General features: G+C 28.7%; 1 protein-coding gene across 1 annotated transcript in view; it reads right to left on the reverse strand.

Moving 5' to 3' along the window:
• The window catches only part of LOC107165321 (tetraspanin 2A), a 216158-nt gene that overhangs the window by 91060 nt on the left and 103056 nt on the right, over window positions 1-22042 (reverse strand). The window contains exon 2 of the mRNA XM_089224324.1: window positions 9928-10125. Within this exon, the coding sequence (XP_089080450.1) occupies window positions 9928-10125 (198 nt within the window). The remainder of the gene's footprint in view (window positions 1-9927; window positions 10126-22042) is intronic.

Consider the following 22042-nt stretch of genomic DNA (forward strand, 5'->3'; position numbering starts at 1 on the left):
TAGATTTTGAGTTATACAAGGTTTAACAGATAGAACTGACTTTTAAACTAACTTTTTTCGCATTAATATTTTTATTTTATTTTTTGTTCACTAAGTAAATCTAGCACTACATGTATAATATATTTTTTTATGTTTTATTTTTTAGTATTGAAAATAAAAAAAAATGAATTTAATAAAAAAATGTTAAATAAATTCAAAATAGCTTATTTATGAATCTTATTATAAGAACAATTTTGATAATAAAAAGATTTATTTAACTTAAGTAGTTTTTTTTAGAATTTTTTAGATTTTGGAACATTACAATATTCAAGAACATCGTCCAGTAAGTAATTCACCGTCTACAAATAGGGGCTTTCGTTTGAACAACAGACATTTTTATCACCTCAAGACATTTTTCTAAGTTGTATAAAAAGTACCAAACATTTTAAAATATGGTATTAAAGTATACCTAAAAATTCTAAAACACAAAATTTGAATAAATTTGTCGTGAATGGGCAAAATGGTAATGAGCATGTTAAAAAAATCAAACTGTATGTTCAGGTGTGAATCGTTTGATAATAATTTTAACAACTTGGCTTTTCTATATACACTGTATGGAATATTAAATTGCATTATTTTCGATATGTTTGTTTTGTTCAATGTGAATAGTATAATTATAATATTATCATGAATACAAATACATAATTTCCATATAATAATAATATTATTATTTACTGCTCACGTAATGGAAATGATCAATCAATTAAAAATAGTGTAAGTTATCTCTGGATTACAACTGCTCAATGTCAGAGTTACGAATATGTCACACCTAATTGGATAGAAAATAACTAAAACTTATTTTTCAACCAATATGAAAAACCATGCAATTATTGATGGTTGATGATGATGACCATCTATATATTGAAACAAAAGTACTTAAGCATAGTGCATACTTCATATGTTTAAATAATTCTTAACTAACGTGTCAATTCTGTCAAGATATTTAAATAATATTCTTAAGCAATTATTTTTAATTATTTACAAAACGAATTTTTACTATCTAACTAAAAACTAACTGAGTTTTAATTGCATTTCTTTATTTTAAATAATAGATACTTATTTATAACCAATCATTGTATAACAAATAAAATATATATTACTAAAGTCATAACCTACTTATTTATTACTTATTTCTGTCTTTTAGTTTGCAATAACTAGGTGGGAAGTTTAACTACCAATTATTTATTATGTAAAGCAGACCAATTATTTTAAGTTTTTAAGAATTTATGTTTTGGTTTCAAAAATTATAAACAACACAATATTAGATAAAATATTATTAATTTCCCTAAGTCAGCTAGAATTAGATTGGTTTATGAATTCAAAATTTTGTGTTTTCGTAATATAATCTAAGTTAATAGTATAATGAAGTTGGACTTAATTTAAATTTAAAGTTTCAGGTTTAAGTTTTAAGTCTGTGCAATTTATTAACTTTAATAGATTTAAGGGAGTGAGGTTAAGAACGTATTACATTATATTAAGCGTTACCATGGTAATAGATTTTGAAGGGGGAGTAAATCCTTTGTTTGTCGCGTACGATGTTCGATGGTAAAATATGACGGAGACGAGGGTGGAGAATAAGAAGAAACATGAGCGAAACAAAAAGTTGGATTTCATTCAATGGAACTTTAGAAGATACTACATTAACATTTGTTATCTTTATCTCTTCAATGCATAACACAAAAAAATTACGAAATAGTAAACCTTAAATCGATACCTTGCTTATATGTTTTATGAACGTTTTTTGATTTTATTTTTACATACAATTTCGGTGAAAAAAATCGTCAAGACTTCTGAAAAAAAATAAAATAATAAGAGAACGAAAAGCTTCTGTTGAAATAAAAATAAAATATTCAAAAGACCACGTGAAGCGTTATGTCTATTGAAATTATTATTTAGTAATTATGTTGTCAAATTATAAACCGAATCTATGCAAATATTTATGGTGAGCTCTTGTTATAAACTATTATTATTATATGCGTCATTTATTATAGCCTATAGGACATTTAACATAACAATAAAGTATAATACACAAAAATTGAATTTATATCAAACAAAAACAAAATACCTATAAACTCAATTAAAATCATATTTTATGCTTAAAGTAGCCTAGAAAGTGAATAAATTGTTTATGAATTAGCTCCACTTAAATATTTTCTAAAATACACACGTATAATCTTAAATCAGCGTTCGACAATACACGCATAGTTGTAAAATATTATTCGATCATTTACATTTTTTTTTGTTTTTTTATTAGAAATAAGCCTCGGCTGCGGAGGCCATTGGCTGACATAGTCTACATGTTAATGATAATTGTTGTATACACTATTTACATTATTTACATAAACATTACACATATTACACATATTACAACATAATAGATTATAGATCATTTACATTTTATTTTAACATTATTTTTGCGAATAATTAGAACGATATATTATTTCTCAACGATTTTATATTGTCATTAAAATAATTAATAGCAAAAAAGCTATTTTTTTTTTTTTTTTTTAGAGTAAAGGCTTCTACAGTAGAGGTCATTAGCCTGTAAAACTTTCAAATTGTACAATTAGTTTTTGATAGCTTAGACGTATTTTTATATGGTTATATACATAGAAATTATTTACAATAATAGTTTATAATATAGGTATCGGATAGTTTAGTGGCATGGAAAAAATTGATTATTACATCAGTGTTGGTCTCTCCAAGCGCTTTGATGGAGGGGGGGATTAATAGGCTTTGTTCGTCATTGTATTTTTTGCAGTGGAGTGTGAGGTGTTCAATTGTCAATGGTAGGCCACATTGATCGCAGATTGGCTGCTCTTCGTGGATGAAAAGATAAGAATGGGTGAGATGTGTATGACCAAATCTGGATCTTGTGGTGACAATATGACAGGTTTTTGAATGTTATTAAAAATACGGTTAATGGCAACTATATAAATAAAGTAACGCTGATTACCGATCCTTGTGGTAGTCCGTTATCTATTATTGTATGGTTAGATAGAATGTTATCAATTTTAATTTGAATTGTTCAGTTGGAGAGAAAATTATGCAAACATTTTAGTATGTTGCCATCTATGGACCAGTTACATAAAATATCAATGACTCTGTTTTTCCTGACCACATAACACACTTCTTCTAAATCAAAAATTTAATACAATCGTTATATCATAATAATACTAATATTTTTACCATAAATATAATGTTTCTTAACTAAGTAATAAAAGATTTTGTTGAATAGATAGATATTTAACTATTTTCATAGGCGTGTCTAGGATTCGTTCGCAGGTATGGCCAAGAAAAGTTTCTTAAAAATGAAGTATACAATATAATAAACATTTTTATTTTTCATCCTTTATTTTGTTGCTATTTACATTTTAGTAGAATTACAATTATTTTTTTAAACTTTTTTTAAAAACTAAATACTCTTATAACTCCAGACGGCGTTTTGATGGTGTCATAACTTTAAATCATTCAATTACATCGTCATAGTTTATGGTATTGGTCATCTGTTATTCTATAAATAAAAACATTGATGAATCAAGTCTTTGCTAATAAGTAATTGTACTACGAAGTTTTGATTTCACTATCGTTAATTTCGAAAATGCTCGCTCACAAGAGCAACTTGTTACCGGTATTGTGCTAAAAAGTACAATAACTTTAAAAAATTCCAAAAATATATTTTTTTTAAATATTCTTATCTACCTATTATTCTATGAGCAGATATCACGATATCACGGGATATCCATTAAATTGCCATTTGTCTATGATAAAAATTTAATATAATATTAATATCTGCGTGTATACCCAGTGATGGTGGAATAAGTGTATGGTAGGGAGGACCAATAATTTCGCAGGTCTGGCCATGGCTAGATTGGCCATACCCGTGAACATGCCTATGACTATTTTACTTAAAAATAACCACTATTTGGTTTCACTTCCTATTTTGTTTCCGAAATTCAGTTTTTTTCATCATTGATTTGCACGTTGAACCCATTATATTAATTTATATTCCTGACCTGCATTGGTCGCGCTCAATATAGGGTCCTGTTCATCACACTCAATAAGATAATAAGAATTGAGGTTTTGTGATTATATTATATGAGTGGTATATTATCAGATAGTCAAGCCACTTATGGTAAAATTTGAACCGATTGTTGATTGATTTATAAGACTTAAGATTCATAATTGTACCAAATCTAAACACGTAACCCTACGTGACGACTATAGATTGTACGTCAGGGGTCAACGGACAGATAACATTTGTAAATTAGAAATGTCACTGACAAAAAAAAAATTAATAAATTATAATGTAATTATTATTATTATTATTTGTAACCAATGGAAACTATTTGTATAAACAAAAAAATATTAGATTTCAATACTTCATCCATCCCCCGTTTCATACCCTTCAAATTTTTAGATAAAAAATGGTTTTCTATAAGTGTTCCAATAGGTCTATAAAAAAATCTCTACGTTTTAGGCGTAAAGACAGATAGGCTGACTCACATTTATGATAATATGAAATTTTTTAATGTCAAAGTTTACAGTTGACACAAAAATCTTGCAGAATATATAATACTGAACACAACGTACAGTGTCATTGTTTTATTGTGTTTAAAATGTTTAAATCGATATGTAGATTTAAATTTCAAGTAAAATTGTATTTTATTTAATTTAAATTTTTGAGAAATATCTTAATAGTTTTCTCGAACCAATTAGTTCCGTCGATTTTAAATTAACGACAAAACGACATGGTATTTCTCAAAATTTTACAATTTTATTGAAATATAAATTAATAAATACACACAAAAAAAACTAATTTTATTTCAGTGTGAAAGCTTGTTAAAATAATAATATACTTGCATCATTATACTAAACTGATATTATATTTGCCCTCAATAAATTATTCTTCACATAACAATAAAATATTTTGTTGAGTAAGTATCTCACTATTTTATTTAAAAAACGTCGTCATTTTGTTTCACTTTTGACAATATGTAGTTTTTTTTGTTTTTATATCGAGTTAATTAACAAATATACTATATCATATATTTCGTTTGATGTCACATTATACAGTGAGTAATGAAAGAGAAATTATTTTTTTAAAGGATGGACATCGCGTACAATACGAATAAGACATCTATTTTGAATATTTACAATAAAAATTCGTTTGATGTGAGTTTTTGTGTAAAATTACAATAGTTTCTCAGACAAATTGGTTCTGTCAATAGCCGATCCGAGTGCGGTTCGTATCATATATTATTTACGTATATTTACGGCAGCATAATATAATACCACCCTTCCCTCCTCGCACCCACTCGGTTAGCCTTCGTTATCAGGATATTTTTATTATTATTGTTATTTTTTTTTTTTAACAAAACGCGTTGTCCGATTTTCGTTAGGGAAAATTTATTGGTAGAGTTTAGTTTTGTTTAGTTATGTTTTTTTTTTCCATTCAGAAGGTCTGACCCCGTCGACGAAGAAATATCCGACACAGACCTTTTGAGAAGAAATCAAAACCCACAGACCTCCACCGCCGCCGTCATCCGGATCACCGGCAGCCAACCGTAATTCTTAATAATACCCGAGATTTTGGCGTCTCGTCCAGCAAACCAACGTAAATCACGGAAGTTTAATCAAAATGAATGGGCCACCGGAAGTCGGAGAGCAAACAAAAGTGTTGGCGTGTGCAATGTTCATGGGCTTTGGGCGCGTCGTTGGGCTGCCTTTGCCGCCACCACTACCACCAGTCGGTCTTTGATGGATTTCTACGGAAGACGACATAACTCACAATTATCGCTGCTGTGGATTTTGCCGCCGTCTTTTCCTTCTTTCATTTGCTCCTAATTCGATCTCACAGTATCACGGGCATCACTTGATCGCCTAATGACGGTGATTTCTACCTAACCTTGGTTTCTTGGGGTTATATTAAGATACGTTATATCTTCAGTGAGTTAATTTTGAAACTTTTCTTCTGATATAGGTATTCATTGGTCATTTCAACGGCCACTATTGATATAATATTGAATCGAGGTAATCAAAGAAAAATCGTTCATCTAGCGATTCGGTGGTACTTATTGTTATGTGATCACACTTCAGATGCGTATGATTCATTTAGAAACTACACCCACATTTATTACGTCTACGGATTTTTCCGCCGTATTTTTCACCTATAGTTTACTTTCGATCCGATAACACCATACTATCACGAGCATCACTAGTACAACACACGACCGAAGTGCGGGTTTGTATTACGTGGTTTTTAAAGATATATAAATAGGTACTTACGTCACGTCTCCAGCAAATAAATTGTTAAATTTTTTGATTTGATTCAACGGCTATGTCCATTTGTCAAGTCCAGATTAAGAATCAATGGGCTCCAGCAAACCATACACTTATAATAGTAGTATCGACTTAAACTTAAAATTTTTATGACTGTATATACTTGTATAATTTTTACTCTAATAATTATTAAGTACCTCGCACAAATAGATAGTAAAAAACCTAATACCAATTATTGCCCCTTACAATCATAACGATGATGCAGATAAATATATATAAATATATATAATATATAAACATATATAATCGAAATACCAAACTGACTCACTGATCGCTGTATTTCAAAAATTGTTGGAGTACGGACTTGAAATTTAGAATAGCGGTTTCTCTATTACTTTAACCGTGCATCAAGAAATGATTTTTCAAAATTGTGATATTAAGGAGTTGAAATTGGCAAAAATAAATTTTTACGAGTAAGTTGTTGGTATATCTATATGTATATTATACAGTTTATTTATATAATAGTAATAAACTTTTAAATAATAATAGCAGTCTGCTGATAATGTTTGGTGCACTTGTTCCGAGGAAATGTCAATTATTATTTATAAATGCTATAAAATTATCTTTTCCGTAAATTATTTTGCATATTATTAATGACGTATGTTTGGTTTAATCTCTGTAGCTAGTTAACTGATTTAAAACTTTATTTTACTATCAGAAAGCTACACTATCCTATGTTATATTTTATTTTGATAAGTGGCCTTTAATTTTTTTTATAGTATAACTGATAATACATATATAATAATAATAGTAAATATAAATATTTTGTTGTTTATTGTTGGGTTTTTTTTGGCTATACAATTTAGTATGGATGAACAAGAAATTAGCAATTTGTTATTAGGTAAACATTTTGAAAATTGTTTCACCCTTAAAAAACTAAAAATACGATAAAATATTACGATTGAATATAATTTATGTCCTGTATTTTATATGACTGTGTTAAACCTGGTTAGTGACCTACTACTACTACTACTACTACTTCTACTACAACTTACTACTACTATTAAAACAGTTTTTTTTTTTTTGAAAACTGTACCATTAAAAAAATATTTATAAATATTGGTGACAAAGATGGCCGTTGTCAATTTGCACCAAAATTGACCCAAAATATTTATAACATGTGTAATTTGCACCATTTTTTTTAAATGCGTTTATAATTTGCACCAAAATAAAGATATGTATATAATTTGTACCATCCTCAGGTAGTAAGAAATAGGAATTGTAATTTGCACCAAAATTAAAATCGATTATTTTTTCTATAGTATTTCGATAGTACAGACTTACAAGTTTTTATATCCTAATATAAATTTAGCTTAGTTTTTATTTATGAAATAGCTGAGCTTATACACAATATATTGATGTAATTATGTAAGTACTAAGTTTATATAAAATTGTATAGTTATGAATATAAAAAAAAGTTGTTCAATCAAAAAAATTATATGTTATTAAATCGTATTATTATTATTATTAAAATTATTATTGTCATTCGTGTCAATCTAGTCTCGACGTCTACGAAGATACCGAGGAAAAATCGAATATTTCAAAGTTGAATGTTCGATAATCGAAAAAATAAATAATAATTTTGGTGGAAATTACAAATTCTATTTTCGACTACCTGAGAGTGGTGCTAATTACATATTTTTAATTTGGTGCAAATAACAAACTCCCATAAAGATGTGTTCCTAGTACACCACCTTAATTCTAGCTTGGAATGGGTCATAATATATTGTGTCAACATGTATGCAAGGAAAAACGATTCATCAGCAATAATCGCAAAATGTTGGGAAATCAAAACTAAACAATTCAACTTATAGGTGATAATATAGCAGTAATATTATTAAACATAATAACTACTCGATGGTTGTTATTGTGAAATTACCATACTACCTTTGATAGATTTAAAGCATTGTTCTTCTCGTTCGCTCCTGACACGATCTAGTCATACAGCTGCGGGCATCACTTGAAAAACTCATGGCCATTATACCGTTATCGGGGTATGTATGTTATCTAGGGGTATGAAGATAATAAGTCGTGTGTGCATAGTGGTTCTGGGAATAACGATTGACAAAGAATAAACGAGACGTTGAGAGAAATTAAACAAACCTATGATATCACTCGACTCGCAAGTGATATATAAAAATAATTAATTATAGAGGTTTCTTCGACGGTCATTAATTATTATTGTCACATTGTTATACTCCGTCAAAACGACTTCACCACAAATACGTTTGGTGGAATCTTATCCCAAGGAATTTAAGAAGATCTGTCGTTTGAAATTCATTTCCTAGATAAATGTCTGATATTTCTCCGAATTCTATGCCTTGCCGCAAGTATATATTCTGTTTTATTTGGAAAGTGGTAACCATATTATTATTACCGACCCTATCAAAACCTCATTCGACCGATTGATCCCCCTGAATGAACCCTCAATAGCTAAACTTGCTCTGTTTGTCAAACTTTGGTACCGACCTTATACTGTGGTTAAAGGGCGAAACTATTTAAGTTACTAATATTCCTCAGATGCTCAATAGTTTGAAGTATAACGTGGTAACCAGTGGTATAATTGGAAGGCGCGGTAACATTTTCGAAGTATAGGGTATAAATTGACACCTTACCTATGTAGTTATAGTAAGGTCAAACAATGTATTTTTATTTAATTGCTAATAATTAATTTAATTACATTAAGGCTGTAGGCTGACATCATGCAGCTAGCTATAAATACTGACCAATTTTTTTGAAATTGTTATGATACCTTTAGTGGTTTATTTAGTGATCTTCGCAATAATAATATCATAATAACATAGGTAAGCATTTATTAGTTAGTTAATTTACTAATCGACTCGTTACCTTAACTACCTACCTAGTTTAGTTGACAGTGTTAGAAAAACTTATACTTTTAACATGTTTTTATGGTTGTATACGTAAATATTACATTGATACTAAAAAATAAATTTAATTCTATTATACAATAATATAAACATTTCTAAAATTGTTTTCATAAAATAATATTGCTAATAGGATATTTTAGTAGAGTAAACAGGAATAATATTACATGTCTTTAAATTTATTTTTGATACACTACTATTAATATAATATGTTAAATAAATTATAAATTTATATGTGTATAGTTTAAATATTTAGTGATCATGTACGATGTAAAGTAAATAGGTATATACATTGTTAATTGCGATAAGCGTTTAATAAAAAGAAACTTAATTTATGATTCGTTAACTATTAACTTCTAACTTATCGATCTTGTGTTTTGAAAATTTAATTTTAGTTAATTATTTTCATAAACTTACCCACGTTTGAATGATAAAACCTAACCAAACGTTAATTGTAAATTGTAATAGTATTATGGTTTTGTAACCATTTTTCCCCTGTATTGTTAGGTTATTATTAATTTTGGAGCAACATAATAGTATTACGCCAATAAAAATAATTAAACAGAACATTACCTTTGGGCACTAACATAGGTACATCGATTGCACATCACTTAATAAAAATATTAAGTCTCATAGTGGATATTTAAAATGTTGTACTTACTGCCATGAGTAGTTGGCTTAACTCCTGATAAACGGCAAAACATGACAAAAATGGAGCAATGATTACCACGATTGACGCAAATATCAACACATACATTCCCAAATAAACTTGCCAGATTTCAAGTGCGTCGACCCATTCTTGTAAAGTAGTGTCAAGCCTCGAGTACACCAAGTAGCCCCATAAAAATATTCCCATTATCTAAAAAAAAAAAAATAAAGTAATAACGTTATCAAAACATAAAATTGTTATTGAACTATAAAGGCATAATTAAAGTAATTATTGAATGTTTAAAAGTAAAAACGTGAATTATATAATAAAAGTTGCTTTAAACTTTTAAATTAATTAAAAAATAAATTACGTATGCTATACACATTAAGAGGACGCCACACCCGCATATGTTGTCTCCGTCTTACAAACGTATAACATAGCAAAATCTGTTTAACGTGGGACAACTGTTCTCCCTCAATATTTACATTAGAATTTTCAAAATTTCACAACGCATAGGTAAGAACTTTATCTGTGTCATAGTGTCGTTATTTTTTTGATAACATAAATATAATTAAAGTTATAAGCTTAAGAAAATACATTTATTTTTTATTTTTTCATTAAATTACTTAAAATTATTGGTTTGTGATATCAAAAAAATAACGATGCTATGACACAGAAAAAGTTTTTACCTATGCGTTGTGAAATTTTGAAAATTCAATTATAAATATTGAGGGAGAACAGTTGTCCCGCGCTAAACAGATTTTGCTATGTTATACGTTTGTAAGACGGAGACAACATATTATGCGGGTGTGGCGTCCTCTTAAAGAATAGCGCATACTATTTTATAATAAATCAGTAACAATCATAACTCATAATCTATTTCATATGTGATAGATTTAAAAATGCATCTTATAGTCTAGCTATATAATGCTATTTATGTCTAATACATATAATAAATAATAAAAAAAATAATTTTTATTGTTTAACTATTACTATAAAAATAGGTATGTTATTAAGGTTTCAAATCATGAAATTATTTATTATTAAACAATTAAATTTTAGGGTGGCCCCTGGTGTAATACATTTTTTGGCCTCAGTTACAAAAATGTTGTTAGGTCAAACGTCAGCTATTGTCACTAGTTCTCAGATTGTTGACCACCCTGCTTTTAGTGACAAATAATCACGATGGAGTTAATAATCTACTAAATAGGATACATAATAGTTTATATATATACATTACATTGTACATCTTAAAAAAAGAGAGAGTTCGTGACAGCTCTTTTATTTAAAGTAGGATTAAATTGTTCTTCATCATAGAGCAGTCATATTTTTAGTATTTCGTGGATATTGTGTTAAATTTTAATTAACTGATAAAATATAATGATAAACGATGAAAACACTTTTTGGTAACAAGTTAAACCATGTTTTTATCCTTATACTTTAATGTTTTAAGTTCTAACTTTCTGGAATGATGACATACAATTTTTTTTAGTCTTTAAAAGCAGTTTCAATTATAGAGATTTTTGGTATAAAAAAAATCGAATTTAAGACGAACAGTTTGTAATGTAAAAAAAAATGTTTTCAAAAATATTAATATTTTTTGAAATGATGTATAGCTTACGATATAATCTATTATTCTACAATCATTGAGCATATGAATTATCTTAAATTTCTATCCCTAAATAACAACAGTCATTATTATTAATTTGTTAATAATTGAAATACCAATGTTTGTGTTCATTTCATGTACATTCATTTTGTTACGTATTTATTTATTTATATGGATTCATAATATTATTACGAATAAAAATCGTCAGGTTGTGATAATAATATGCATTGTCTCTTTTGTCATGAACTTTCAAAACGTCAGAGTGTGGAACAATATATAATATGGTATTCATACAGCTTCTTCTGTAGTAGGTAGGTATCATAGTAATAATAAAAATAATAATAATATATTAGGTAGGTGTTATTTTATAGCCGTTAACAGAGCTGCTGCTAAACTTGTTTCATAGCCATAACAATGCAAACTTCAAACTTTTTTTTTTATCGGGGTCGACACGTCAGCGAGACTAATCACACCGCGCATCAAAAATAATAATGTTTATGTTGACGAATAGTCATCGAGAGGGTGTCCTGTCAATAAATAACGGATAATTGATAGCGTGTAAATAGATAGCGGTCAATTTATAGTGCGTAAATCGATCGTGAGCGACTTTTGATAGTATGACAATTTGTAGCGTCGTATAGAATTCAATCATACAACAATAATTATTAACCGAAAAAACCAAATAAAACTGATAAAATATATCATAATCAGAAACTTAATATTACTATAGGTACTCGTATCTAAAATAATATGGGAAATATAGATAATGAGACTATTCAATACCTACACTATTACCTATATACTATACATTATATCAGTTGTCAGTCGGTAAAACACTATACAATAGTATGTACTACTTCTAACAATTATATATAGTAATTTTAAAATACATAAAAAGTGAAAGAGGTTCAAATATATTAGTTGATGATGGTTTTATGTACCATTGCCACTAAATATATGGAACTGATATTCTATAGTGTCTGCTGAATGCTGATTTACACCGAACAAATAACTCCGTAGAAGATGGCACAGTTGTTTTTCTGCAATTTTAAACTCCTCATCGCACCCAAAATATGGAAGTTCATAAATACGTTGCAAAAAGAGGTGCAAGTAAAACAGAATGAAAATAGAGAAATATGTTGCAGGAATGGAACCACCATCAAAAAAAATTTGTAAAGATCGGAGTGCTAAAATCAAAAAAAATTGTTTAGACTATGAAAATAAAACAATTGAAGACTATCTAAGAGGCATAGCACATAACTTCCAGCTACAGGTATAATATTTGTTAGCCAGCTAAATTTTAATTATGACAGACGTGTAAAATGACTTATACCATAATATACTTAAAAATTTTAATACTTTTAATTGTTATATATAATTGTAATTATGGCTTGCAATATTTATTACTATAATATATATTTTTTAATAATTGTTTGGTCATTTAATTCTTTAGGGCGCTACAAATTGTCATACTATCAAAAGTCGCTCACGATCAATTTACGCGCTATAAATAAATTGACCGCTATCAATTGTCACGCTATCAATTATCTGCTATCTATTGACGTATATCCTATCGTGAGCATATTATTATTATTATATCATCAGAGTAGTGTGCATTATTACGTGTCCAAGTATATCGGTCCCGGCGGGTCCACCGTAGACCATAGTCTATCGTTGTGGACGTAGATAACACCGCGATGGTATTGGTTCGTATCACAGGTAATAATATAGTATACAAATGATAAGTTAAGTACTTCAAATGGTACCTATACTACTTGATTTGAAAAATTTAGCAAAAAACTATGACAGTTTCAGTTTTAGTTAAAAGCATAAAATTGTGGGATTTACCATCAATTTGAAAGTAAACTAAACAATTCTTCAATTTTTAAGTTTTTTTTTCATTACATCTTTGAGGAGGTGAACAGTCTCCGAAAACATGAATGAAAACCAAGGGAAACATTGTACGAATGAGGAGCGTCAATTACCGATCTACTATATTTATTTAATCAATAATGTTAATTATTATTAATAGCATATTTTAATTAATTATTCAAATTTATTGATCAAATACATATATATATATATTTAAATAATGTAATGGGTGAAAAACATTAAATATATTGTATTAATATATATTATGTGCGTTATGAGGTGGCGCGCCGAGAATTTTCATTGGAATTTAATTATTATTATTATTATTATTATTATTATTATGCACAATTACTCATTTAAATTTTAAATTATAAAAAATTAAACTTGAAAGTGTTAAATTCGATAACAATAATTATAATGGGTGTGAAAATATACACCTTGCACTCCCAATTTGCACATGTACGCAAAGTAGTTGGTGTATTTTAATTATTTTAAATATCTACTGAAGTTCATTGCAAAGTGAAATACCTGCAACGACATAATTATTGAGCTAAACTTTTAAAATCGAAATGTTTGTCAATGATGATATTTTACAAACATTTTCTCTGGTCAAGATTTGGTAATTTTAGGAGAATTTGTCCAAGTATACATTATCAGGATCGGATTTATAAGCAAATTAATGTGTGTATTAGTAATATTTGTAGTTTTATAGTGCATATTATTATTTATTCGTTTTCGTCGTATTTTCACGTTCAATTTTGTTTTTCTATATTTGTGAAATTACAGTTAACGTGACCAAAAAGTTTTTGGTAGACCAACATTTATCATGTGATAAACACAAGAACAATTTAAAAATCAAAGAATCAAATTCAAGAAATACAAAATAAACTTTAAACATTTTTTTATTCTTTTTTAATACTTATTTTTACATTCATAATATATATATATATATATCACATATTTGTACATAATTTAAAACAAAGTTTTAAGTGAATATTTAAGTACATATTTAAAAATAAATACATATTTTACCTATAGTATTTTTAGAAGCATATTTTGAGGATTTTTCGTGCATCGTGCATATGAATCCGGCCCCTAATTATAATTATCGTCCACAACATTAATAATCAAACGCAATTTTGACAGAGGTCTTTTTTCAAATCAAAAATGCATCGATTCTCTAGACAAATGGAAGATTTATATGGAATTTAAAAAGACAAAGTTAGAAAATAAAATTGGTAATTATTAACATTCAGATGTAGCTAAAAAGCTTATCACAGCGTTTATAGGAATCTCAGAATAATATTGTTATTTAGTAGTTATACAGACATAAAGATATAATTACACAGCGTTGTAGCTATATCCTACAATAATGATTAAATACGTAAGTCCCAAGACCCAGTTTTTATAAATAATTTTTTATCCATCAACTAAAATATCCGGTTGAAGAATTATAATAGTTAAACTATAATATTATAATATTACAACGATTCATATTATTTACTTGATTTCCTGCAAATATTTATTTCTCGATGAATATCGTCATACAAATAAACTTTTTAATTGTTATGCTACTGCCTCCCTATTCCTGGAAATTCTGGGAGTGACAATGTGTAGCCGATCTTCAATAAATATAGTATAAAATTACGTAATTGAATATACAATTTTGATGTATATGTTTCGTCATGATAAAGCATCTTGATTTTATTAAAAATACATTTTAAGCCGGTATATCAGTCAGTTTTTAGCGCTGGTCTAAGATGTTATAAATCCATTAACATTATATACGTTTCTGATAGGTATTAAAATATTGTAAGTACCTATAATAACTACTGTAATACATTTAAAGTCAAAAACTAGCTGAACGATGAATTTCATAATCAATACTATCTTACTAAAAAATATTCGAATATTGCACCATATTATATTGAACTAGATTTAGTTAAAATCTTCCGTGGTGGTTTATATTCTTAGATAAGCATTCAGATATGATGCCCTCTACTCTTACCAACTAGACTTATTTAGCATTCGTAAAAAACAAAGAACATAAGTATAAAACGGTCATCAATAATGAGTTACAATGTTTGACATAGAACATAATAACATTCGACAACAATTATCATTAACAATGTAAACTATGTCAGCCAATGGCCTCCGCAGCCGAGGCTTATTTCTAATAAAAAAAAAAATAAATAATAATAACATTCTGTGCGCCGACCGATGCATCGAAAAAATCATGGTGACTTATAAAATAAGGGTCAGATTTTATCTGACAATATTTTGTTTGTAAAAATATTGATTTAGGTTCAAACGTACTTAAAAATATGTCACACACAACGCTGCATTGATGACAATACGGACTTAGGGATTTTTGTCCATTGACATTTAGCAATATTTATCGACAGTAGGTATTTATTTTTTCTTCATTTATGTCAATGGTAATTTACTTCACTGGTGCTCTTTTTGTATTAGGTTTTTGCTATCCGAAGCGTTTTTAACTCTCCGCGTCACCTGGCAAATTTTCGGCTTGGGCTTAAAGAAAAAAAAAGTGGATGGTCATGGCTTATATTATGTAAAACGTAGGGAGAAGAAACTAAACCATTATTAAGGATGTAAAAGCAAGACAAATGTAAATAAATATTGCAACATGTGAGTTAAAGAATTATTGCGAAAACATTTCATAATATTGATATTATTATAATATTATGAAAAGTTTTGAATTAAGCACGTTTAATTATTTAATGCTGATTAGAATAACTATTGTGAGTTCATTAAAAAATGAATTGATTTTTAAGCATATTCGCTCCCATTTTTCCAATGATAATACATTTGTGAATTCTAATTTTTAGAATTTTTAAATTTTCCTGAATACCATATTTTTAAATTCTGGATATTTTTTGTACTACTTGTGGAGTATCTTTGGCGATACAAACTTCTATTTGTCAAACGAGAACTCCTTTTTTTTACTTCAAATTATTTAGCGGAGATTCTTTTTGAATATTTTGATCTGTTTTTGACATAAACATATTAAGCATGAAAATAGTGAGAGCATAATTAAAATGTCACACTATATTTATATAAATATTATACATATTAACAGTTTTAGGTGAATAAAAATACTCATAGTTCATAAATATTTGTAACTATATGCCATGTGCGTTCAAACAAGAATAAAACATACCCATACCGTATGTGTGTATTTGTTGTAGGTAAAATATTAAAGTGAAGTCTACGTACAATTATCTAATATTATTATTTTTATCAACCGATATTTAACTTTATCGAATATTAACTTGAAATAATATAACGTTTCAACGAGACAGTATAATTTTGTATAAGTATGCTCTGTTAAACGTTAAAATGCCTATTATATTCTTCTCTTTCATATTATTAAATAAGAAATGTTTAATAAAATCTGTATGACTGTGTAAACTGTAAACGATTTAATTAAAAATTACATTTCCCATTGTGTACTGTACATAATTTAAAAAGAAGCGCGGAATTCAATCATATTCAAATAAAATTATTTATTTATTATAAAACACGTCTTATTAAAAATTAAATAATTCCAATTTCGTTTGTGAGCAAATTAGGTACATTAATAATTATAATATTTAATTTCCGTGCTAAGTGGACGGTTTCGTCACTCATAATATGCATAATTTATATTGACAGTTTCTTTTGTATTCTAATTATATAATATTATAAATTAAAGTGAAAAAAATTTTTTTCTGACGATCGGCTATTAAATGCCCATTATAAATTGTATTATAATTGACATCAGATAATTATTGAAATTTATGTGAATCCGTCGAGATTATATTTTATGATAATATGCGATTACATATTGTATAGGATGATGATTATTATTTTTTTCAAATATATCATCGCGTTCTGTACACCAGAAATCGACGACATTATTACGAGTATATTAATTTCAAGTTGAATTATTTTTGAGTCAAGTTCGCCAAGTTTTAAATGTTTTGGTGAGTTAAAGAAAACAAGTATTTTGATCATGGTAACAATCTAAATACTTTTAACAGTTAATTTACTGATTCGGTAATCAAAATCGATGCCAATCAGTTGAGCCACACCAATGCATCAACACATATTTACAACCGTATACAATGTAGGTATACATTGCTACTATAGATGACGTCGCATCAGTAACATAACTTATAAAATACAACTAAAAGGGGAGGGGTTTCACTTAAATCTATGGTTCTTTCAGCCAAACGAAAGTGGTTCCGACGATGCGTGATGTTATCAAACTCTAAGTATGCGTTAGCTGACCAACTCTAGGTAAAATGTTATAACTACTACGCCTAACCTACCAGGATCGATTATATTCATTCTTCAAGACCGTAATGATGACGTAAAATGTTCTGAGTGAACTGAAATATTTTTTTAAGCGAAATTCGGGTGACACAGAATTTTAAAATTTGTATGGTTGTTGGACAATGATGTTCCGAAATTCCGAAAATTCGAAAATCATCGGTCTTTAAGTATTGTTACAACGGTTTTCTGTTTTTCTGTTGCGCTTTAAATTACGCAAGCAGTGAATTATATTTTATTAACAATATATTATGAAACGTTTTGGGAGACAATCGTTCTTCACAGTTTTCAATGATTTAACGTGACTTTGACCACGTGTTTGTGATAATTTTTATTATAAATTAATTGTGATTTTTCTCATCGATGTAATTGAATTATAGAGACACGTTTCCTTGAGGAGTAGACCTAATCCAGTGGCGCCAATCAGGTGATTTCTCAGGGGGAGGGGATTGTCCAATATTTAATCAATATACGTACAATATATTATACTAAAATAAAAATGGTGAATTATAAAATAAATGACAATATCAATATTTAAGCCTTTTTTTTAAGTTATGGGGGGGGGGGGTGGTTACATTACATTACATTACATTACATTCCCCCCCCCAAAAAAAAAAAAAAAAATAATAATTATAATTATATGCTACAGACTTAATCTATACTTAATCAATCAGATATTTATGTTTGTTTTCGGAACAATGAAACAAGTTATTTAAGCTCCAATGGGATATTAAAAAACACTCCAGAGTTCAAACGTACATTAATATTATTCATTAAGTGCAGTACTATATCACATTACACGAAACCAGAGATTAAAAGTTATCAACGGCTATAGCCATTCATTCAGTATCAATTATAATATTGTAATAGTTTCTTTTAACTTGACGAAACAAATTCATTAAAACTTTTGAATTTTAATCATTTCAGATCTGAGTAGTTTGTTTTTTAAGAGTGCAACATTTCAAAGGATGGAAAAAAGAGAGAGAGAATTAAAGTTTTTCGTTACCTAACTAATTCGGTTAGACGTCAAAAATGTATGCAAGACTCGTGTTATTAACAAATAATCTGTTTACACATTTTAAGGTTGAGGGAAAAGTAACCAATGATAATTCAAATTTTGATCTTAAAAATATTTAATAAATGTTTTTAAATACTAAATTATATTATACAGCGGCTATCGAATTATATTCGAAATATAAAAACAACTCAATCATATAATTTTAAATGGTTTGAACAGCTTAATCTTATTCTTAAAAAAAAAAAAAAACAGAATTGTACAAATTAATTTAATGTAATCATGTAAATACTAAAATACTAACAATGTAATCAAAAATGCGTGTACTAATGGCCTAGTTGTCGATGTATATTTTAGATCAATAAAAAAAAATGGTTTGAACATATTTTCTTCAAAGAAAAAAAAATTAAAATTCCCTTATAATATTATAAAAATATGACATAGACAATACGTAGATATATTATAAAGAAATATTAATCATAGGATTTATTTTTTACACTATTCGCACATAATTTTTAATTTGTATAGGAGCAAACAAGTTGGAAAGTCTGATTAACCTAGCAATTATAATCACTGTTAAAAGCTTCTAGTTGTTTATAAAAGTTTTCTTTTAAAAGCTTTTATTTAAATTTTTTTTTATGTACCTTAATACTTCTATGGTCTATGGATCATTTCATTTAATGGACACTTGTTTCTAGAAACAATACATAAACGATAAACTATTTATTTTAAAATCCACACCAATCTCAATGATTATTTTATACCTTCTCGAATTTATATAATTCAAGGAGAAATAATATAGTATTTTCGATTTAAAAAGAATTAAAGCAAACAAAAACGTAATGAGATGCAATGAAAAATATATGGAGTAAATAATCTTTAAATTAATTTATTTTATACTTACTAAAATAATGGTTCTATTTTATTATTTAATGGACTTTATTTTTTTGTAATGAATTATGTATTCCGATCAAGTGAACACAATATTTTAAATACTTTCCTACATCAATAGATATCATATTTATTATAAAAAAAAAAATTATATTAGATATTATGTTAGTTAAGATTTTAAAAGAATAAATGCTTATTTTTTTTTTGTTTTTGTAAGGAGAACCAGCGGCAACATAGGCCATTGGGTGTGGGGTGGTACGGTAGGGATTATTTTTGTATATTTGTTTGTAGGTTTTTAATTGGGTAGGGTTGTAACACGTGTTTGTGTAAGTGTGGCAAGGATATGTTGCTAAAAGTCCCGGGTGGTCACCCATCCGGGAGCTAGCAACTGCGGCCGGTACGTAAGCTCAGTGCGTTTCCGCAGATTGAGCGTACGACCGCGCCTCACCAAGCCACATAAATGCTTATTGCTATACTCAATAAACTTATTAATATGTTGATTATTATTTGATATGTTTATATTTATTGGAATATAATCGATTAAAATATTTTTAAAGTAATTTATAATATAATAAGTAATAAATATTAAGCACAGGTATTCTTTAATTGATTCATACGTCACGCACGCTAGACACCATGTCATCTCGTAAAAATGAACTCGTTGATATTCAGTAAATAGTTTTCCTTTTATTTTTACGTAAATGTATATATATATATATATGGACTCGAAGGCTGATGACCGATCGTCGGAACCTTGTACAATCATTGGAATGTCTTAAAATATTATATATACCTACTCGTGGTATGTATAAAAATTGGGTGGAGAAATATATAATGTATAAATAACGATATTGGTATCTACAGAAATGATTTAGAGATATAAAATAATACAATTAAACTACTTGTGTTACTGTTATATTAAGCACCTGAAGAACAGTGACAACCAAGTGGGCTCCACAGACTACAGTGATCATACGAAAACACATGCCTAAACATATTTTACACTGGATGCAACTTCTTGTGTTACGACCACGATTAAAGATAATATACAGGTTGAGAATCGAGCTAAAATAAAGTGAAGCACAAGCCTTCTGAAAAAATCAACTGTTCCAACTAATCACTAGCGTTTGGTCACACCCAGTGTCAACAATTAATACTAATTAATTATAAATGAACAAAATATATAGTTACAATTTAATATAGGAGTATATTATATTAAATTGCATTTATAAATTTTAAATGACATAAATTATTCATAATTCCACGTGAAAAATGTGGGAATATCTACAATTAAAGATACCTATCAATCATAATATTGTACAAAATAATTCCGTTAGTATCGCTAGTGATTAGTTGGAACAACTGATTTTTCAGAAGATTTAGACTTCAAGGTTTGCAATTGTTTACGTGGGTCGATTCCCAACCTGTATATGTTTAATTTTGGTCACGACAGCACCATGACGAAAACATATGAATGCGTCGTTTACACTACTGTGACAATTAATATAGCGATTGGAGGAGCAGGACAAGGGGTCATTCAAACAACACTTGAAAATTGAGAATTCATCCATCTGCACACGACGATGATTAAAATGGAAATAATATGATCCAAACGACATCGTTGACATGAACTTGAGCCCAGAAACGGCTCAAAAACCATACAACAACTCCTCATGCCAACGCTCGATTGACCAGGAAACACGACAAATCACAGTCGGGTACTGCGTCTAATTAGTACATTAGATAGGTTAGGTCACTATCTGATTGGACGAGGAGATTGATTCCGGATATCCGGAGGTGGCTGAATCAGTCAAGGCTCGGGAATATGAAATTTCACATGGCCCAAGCTCTGACAGGGCATGGTTGCTTCCAACATTATCTGTGGAAGAGGAGGAGGGCAGCTGATCCCCGCTGCTACCACTGCGAAGAGCTGGAGGACACAGTAGAACATACGCTGTTACATTGTCTGCACTGGGCGGAGTGTAGGCAAGGGATGGAGCAGTGCATCGGTCGGCGACTACGGCCGAGGATGTTCCTGATATCATTCTGGGGCCGGAGCAGAAGCTCCTCCCAGATGACAGGTCAAGGAGAAGGTGGATTGAGGCATTGGTGGATAATCAGAGGATAGCGTTTGACATGATGGTGGAGACAAATACTTGGGCTAAAGGAGGAAGCAGAGCGCTCCAGACAGGCGGGTGGACAGTTAAGGTAAACTTTATTATTTTGTGGGCCGAAGGCCAGTTTTTCAGGGTGGTTAGAGGCCCCCGCGTGTGTAAAATAACTACGATAATTGACGGCGAATAAACGATACGGGACCGGGTGGCAGTACTGTGCTAAACATTTCCCACCCGTTCCTGGTTTTTTGAACGGAAAAAAAAAAAAAAAAAAAGATCACTATATGATAC

Source organism: Diuraphis noxia, unplaced genomic scaffold, assembly GCF_037042655.1.
Source record: "Diuraphis noxia isolate RWA-SAM2 unplaced genomic scaffold, SU_Dnox_SAM2 contig0003, whole genome shotgun sequence".
Taxonomy (NCBI): Eukaryota; Metazoa; Arthropoda; class Insecta; order Hemiptera; family Aphididae; genus Diuraphis; species Diuraphis noxia.